The sequence below is a fragment of the Equus quagga genome, chromosome 8 (genome assembly GCF_021613505.1).
Source record: "Equus quagga isolate Etosha38 chromosome 8, UCLA_HA_Equagga_1.0, whole genome shotgun sequence".
Classification (NCBI taxonomy): Eukaryota; Metazoa; Chordata; class Mammalia; order Perissodactyla; family Equidae; genus Equus; species Equus quagga.
The window spans coordinates 70,423,628-70,429,749 of record NC_060274.1 but is presented as its reverse complement, the minus strand read 5'-3'; the positions used below and the strand labels follow the sequence as shown (position 1 = coordinate 70,429,749).

Sequence of the window (6,122 nt, the reverse complement as noted above, 5' to 3'; positions counted from 1 at the left end):
AAGCCATCTTTTCATAGCTCAGGCTTAAAACGGCAATTGTGTTTAAGATGAATTTTTTCTAGTCCAGTGGTGATAGCAGGAGAGAATCTCCCTGCTTCTTTAGACTTTAGCCTCATTATATCAGGCACACCCCCACTTCTGGGCCTTTGGACTTCAGATTCTTTCTGCCTGGTGTGATCACAGGTTCGTTCCTCCCACCTGTCAATTCTCTGTGCGATATATCATCTACACAAGAAGGCCTTCCCTAACCACCCTATTAAATTGCACCCCACCCCACTCTCACCTAGTATTTCCTGTCCGCCTGCTCTGTATTTTTTTCCTCCATAGAACTTGTCTTCTAATATATTTTATATCTACTTATGGACTTTGTTTTCGTTAGCCTCTTCCCTGGAATATAAACTCCATGACAGTTGGGATTTTGTTTCATTCACGTTGGATTCAAAATGCCTAGAACGCTGCCTGACACCAAGCAGATGCCTCATAGACATTTACTGGAGGAATGAAGAGTCTCTGCAAGTGCATCTTCTCACTGCTTCCTTACCTCCCACCCACGCCCCATTCACCCTTAGGCCATAATGGAACTGAGGCCACTTCCCCCGGCCAGGACCCAGGCCAGGACCCAATCTGAAACACGCACGCCCTTCCTTTCCCCAGAGCAAGGGTGAGAATTCCTGAGCCCACTCCGGGCTCTGACTCTCCCTTCCATGGAAGTGTAGCTTCCCCTCCGTACCCAGCCACCCCCTAACGTCCCGCCAAAGCTGGTTTCTACTTTACTGGTGCTCCATCTTCTGCCCCAACTCCTGTTTTCTGGGGGCTGTTAAATTAATTCAACAAGGAGGCCATTAGGCTGAGGTGGCTTTAATTCTATGGCAGCCTGCATAAGCAAACCAAAACCTAAGACTGTAAATGCCTCAAGGTTATGAAACTGAAATCTAAGGACAACAAATCACAAGAGCCAACTAGGCTTTAAGCTAGAGCCAATCAATCATTTCCTTATTCTGCTTCCCCCTCTTCTCTCTAAAAGTCTCTCCCTGAGCTCACGTCGGTGGAGCGCTCCTAATCACTTCCGGTTTGGCGCTGCCTGATCCAAATAGATTTTTGCTCAAATAAACTCTTAAAACTTGTAATACGCCTCAGCCCATCTTGAGAGCATGTTGGGAGGTTGTAGCAGGGGAGCTCAGCCTCTCACAGACCCTTGACGGAAGAAGGATCCTCCTCTATCAGGGAAAGTCGTCCTCTTGGACCAAGAGGGCAGCTTCGGGAAGGTCACACATGAGCCGTGATGGAGCAAGGGGACACTGCCTGGCTAGCCAGGTGAGCTGAACCAACTCTGGCGATCAGTGGAGTGACGGATGTCACAGCCAATCGCCCTCATATCCTTAATATGCCTCAGTTTATCTTCTAACAGGGCCCAGGCAACATATGCACTGCATGATCTTTAAAATCTTTCACAATTATGTTACCATGGAAAAGTTTAATTTTGACTACTTAATAAAGATGCATTAAGAAATATTAAATTCATATTTACTTATGCATAAAAGTATTTAACCTTAAAATTAACTGTGTAATTAGCTCACATATCACATTTAAATAAACTGTCACAACAAAAAACCTTTTCAAAAAGAGATGTATTTTAATAATGAAAGACAGCATTAGTGAAGTTTTTGGTACATACCTTTTGTGATATTAAACATGTACTGTCATATATATCTAAGCGAATCAGAATACAAATTATTTTGTCATGAAGGAGCTGTGCTTTCAAAGGCTTTTAAAACAGCAAAAAAGGTCGTTTCCCTTAGAAAATGATGTTTAGGAGTCAATGGTCTCAAAGTCACATTGACTAGAGAAGAAAACGGCAACCGACTTTTAAAGCTATCTCAACATAAACCTTACTGCAAATATACAATTCTTTTGAACACAATACATAGAAAAGAGAATAACCTCAAAGGCATTATGGTTTTCTTCTGTGGCATGTTAAAGAATAAGTCTGGCTAATGGCTCCTGATTTATAAAATTTCCTGACAAACTCGCCTAGATTGTGCATAGCTTTCCACTTTTAAAAGGTCATATAAAAAGATATCAGTTTCCAGCAGAGCTAATATTGGTCCATAGCAAATGTTTAGGTTAGTTTAAAATATTAACATATGAAAACTTCCAGTTTAAAAAGAATTTCAAAACAATACTAGGCATTAAAAAATAGCCATATGGCTGAGGTTAATTTTCTAAAGTCAAACAAACAAAAACCTTTTTTCTTCCAAAACAGCAATGGGACAGTTGGCCCATAACGTTAGTTTGCTTTTTCTTACAAAGGTCAATTTACTACTTGCTGGAATCCCAGCCCAGGAACCAGCCTGTGAAAGTGGGTGGCTCATGGCCCTGTTTTACGATGACAATTGGAGTCCTCTTGTCTCTTCCAGAAGGATCTGTCTCAAGGTAAACTTTGGCTAAAAAGAGTTGCAAAGACATACAAATTCAGTTAGTTTTTATTAAACTAAAATAACTATAGAATGAAAAGTCTTCCAATAAAAGTAATAAATCAAATTTTTCTTGCCCCCAAATAGCCAAATACTGTTCCATATGAATAATTCCTTATTGATTTCTCTCATCTGCCACGGAATGTATCATGAGTCTCATTATTGCCTAAAAAATTTCCAAATTTTATGAAATTATCCTTATGGCATAATTATTATGTTTTTCAAAAAAAAAAATTGTGCTAGAAAGAACAGCATTACTCACCCAAAGGAATTTTCTAAAAAATCTAGGTTATCACAGTTATGGAGGTTTCACTATTTCCATAATAAACAAGGTAAGTGAATTTAAATTTTCCAGAATAACTGATATAACTACATTCTAAATTAGGTAACAAAACCTATTTTTCTTGTTCCTATTCTGAAATTCTTTGGTTTAAAAAATTCGATTACTCTTTAGTCTGAAGATGAAAGCTAAGCTTCCTCTCCATTTTGATATGTCGTTTTGGAGGATATGATGAAAAAGAGCAGTTAGAAACTTGGTAATAACCATTCGGAGCTATTGCCATAATTCTCCAAGGGATTTAGCTTACCAGACTTCAGAGATTCTGTTTTCTCAACTTCATTAGCATCTTTGCCAATCCAAAGAAAAATCTGAAAAACGAAACAGTAATCACATGTGCTGTTTGGTGCGTCTCACACATCACTCATTCAATCTTCACAACCCCGGAAGTCAGGAGGCGCAGGGAAGGTCAGCCACTTTCCAAAGTGTTTATACTTATTAGGAGAGAAACTTATATCCAGCCAGTCGGACTCCGGATTTCACATTCTGATATTTTAGGTTTACACCATATTTTCTAGTTTATAAAGTGAACTTTCTCAAAAAAAACATATTCACTCTTTTTTGTACCCACCCCTGGGATGTGTCAGGCAGTCATTATTCCCATGTTATTATTCTGGGGGGATCACACTGAGCTTGTTTGTGGGTACTCCAGACTCCCTTTATGAACTTTGACGTAAGCCTAGTGTTCTCCTATAGTACTGTATCCTGTAACACTTTGGTAAAAGTGCTATAATATTTAGTTTTTAAATATTGAGACTTAGGGGCCAGCCTGGTGGTATAGTGGTTAAGTTCTCGGACTCTACTTTGGTGGCCCAGGGTTCACTGGTTCCGATCCTGGGCATGGACCTATCACCGCTCAGCAAGCCATGCTGAGGTGGCCTCCCACAGAGAAGAACTAGAAGGACCTACAACTAGGATATACAACCATGTACTGGGGGACTTTGGGGAGAAAAAAAAAAGAGGAAGATTGGCAACAGATGCTAGCTCAGGGCCAATCTTCCTCACCCAAAAAAAAAAAGTTATTGCAGGTTAAAAACCCTCATAAAATTATATATTCTCTAAGTATACTTCTTATGAAATGTGTAGGTTGGATACCCCAATGTTGAAAAATTCTCCTGAATTACCTTATATTTAAATCACTTTAAAATTACTCGTTGGCAGAGAAATTTTGGTCAAATTAGTTTTGATTGTATTCTAATTCACACTGAAAGTGCTGGAATCTTTGCTGGCAGGGCACAGAACAAACCATGACAGCAGGGTAATGTAAATGAAAGTAGGACTTTAAAACTTGAAATGTAGTGGGGGAAATATTCTAAAGTATCCATGACTACAGAAATAATAGAGTTGACTAAAATGGGAATAATTAAATTCTTCTGAATAAGGAAATGCCATTCTTATTTTATAATCCTAAAATACACAAAGGTGTTTTATTGACATGAGGTTTTAAATTTCATATCTAGTAACAAATGATCCATTCACTTGGGGAGAATCTGTGCCTAGATCTCAAATTCAAATATGGTAATTCTAGACCAAGAAGCTAAGGGGAAATGTAACTGAGCAGACCCCAAAGGTAACAATCTCTGTGGTTGACTCTAAGATCAGGCCTAATTCAGGTAAGTGTTTCATAACTGTTCTATGATTCAGTTCCTAAGATTTATTTTTCCCTTTCACTATTATTAGTTTACGCAGAGACTAAAGAAAAAACCCAATTATCAAATGTGGCATGTCAAATCACCATTCATTTTCTCCAAAATAAAGATATATATAACAGCAACATATTTTGCTGTGTAGATTCAAAACTATTCTCTGTTTTTTCCCCAGGGGAGGGGTCCCCTATGACTTCTCATCAAATTTCAAGAGAAACTCTGAACATTTCAGTTTCCCCCGTGGCACTGTACCCACTAATGCACTGATTAATTAAATGAATGGGTGAATGTTTGACTAAATTAGGAGTGAATTTTAAAAATAAGTGAAAAATAGAAGTTTTTTGGCCTAAAACTATATAGCCAAAGATGATAGCTGTGGAATTATTTCCACATTAAAAAACCAACTTGCCATGCATATCAGTTTTATTTTTTGCCAGACTGTGTTGAGTCTCTCTTCTTTTTTTGCTGAGGAAGATTCATCCTGAGGTAACATCTCTGCCAATCTTTCTCTTTTCATATGTGAGCTGCCGCCACTGCATGGCCACTGACAGACAAGTGGTATAGGTCCTTGTCTGGGAACCTAACCTTGGCTGCCAAAGCAGAGCACACCAAACTCAACCCCTGGGCCACTGGGGCTGGTCCAAGTCTCTTTTAAATATAGCCTAAATCTATCAGTCTATTTAATGTTAGATTTGCCATTTTTCAAAGCAGGTTTTATCAGCTCCCAACTATAAATATACTCTCTTGTTATGGACAAAATATAGTTTTACCTGTTCCCAAGTATCTAGTAACATGACATCATCTTCTGCTAAATCCTCCTGGGTGAACTCTCCTGGGACCTCTTCAATCTGAAATGCATGAAAAAGCTTTATGACCAAATAGTAAAGCAGTAATTTCCTAACACATAGGACACAAATGCCTTGTATTATTTTGGAGCATAGCAAAAACAAATTTTGGTAGTCATTTTTTTCTTCCTTTTGGGTGATAAAGATTTAAATAATTGTTTATCTGTTTAATTGGGTATCACAAACTGATGGTATCTCATTTGGCAAGCACAGTGCTTAATATAAATGTTGCACTTGAATGCGTCAGGTGGCCATACACAGTCAAAGTGACCACAGTTCTCCCGACGTCCAGTTCCTTATGACACACTGCTTCACAGATTTATGTTGCCTTCCTATCCCTGCAGATATCTGAGTTTATGGTCTGAGTATTAAACTGTCTTTCATCAGGTCAAGATTATTTTAATAAAATCAATAGGTCTGGTCATTTTAATAAATCAACAATTTTTAATAAGATGAGACTATAACAATATTCCATATGCAAAATTTCATTATTTTTACTTTTAATGGGCCAGTATTTTTTAAGAATTCTGGTTGAACACCCCATCCTTAGGAAGGTGTGTAGGGTCCCAATTCTTCCCTCCCCCCTCTGCCATGTGACGTTGCTGTGCGGCCCCGAGTAGGGGGAGTTGACTGTGGCCTCAGCCCTGTCACATTAGCAAAGGTGACTCAGCAGGGGCCCTCTTGTGCTCCTGGGCTCTGTCACAAGAAAAACAGGCACAGAACCCAACCTACAGCCCAAGGAGAACCTCCCAGCAGCCCAGCCCAGATAAACCTGGCCCCTGGCAACCTGCAGCCCTCTGGCCACAACAATACCTGTTTT

General features: G+C 39.1%; 1 protein-coding gene across 1 annotated transcript in view; it reads right to left on the bottom strand.

Moving 5' to 3' along the window:
• Nucleotides 1–1,611: 1,611 nt before the first annotated feature.
• Nucleotides 1,612–6,122, bottom strand: part of SCIN (scinderin) — a 69,921-nt gene continuing 65,410 nt past the window's right edge. The window contains exons 14-16 of the mRNA XM_046670709.1: nucleotides 5,228–5,305; nucleotides 3,062–3,122; nucleotides 1,612–2,444 (exon numbers count right to left, since the gene is read on the bottom strand). Coding sequence (XP_046526665.1) covers nucleotides 2,320–2,444; nucleotides 3,062–3,122; nucleotides 5,228–5,305 — 264 coding nt within the window. The 3' untranslated portion in view covers nucleotides 1,612–2,319. The remainder of the gene's footprint in view (nucleotides 2,445–3,061; nucleotides 3,123–5,227; nucleotides 5,306–6,122) is intronic.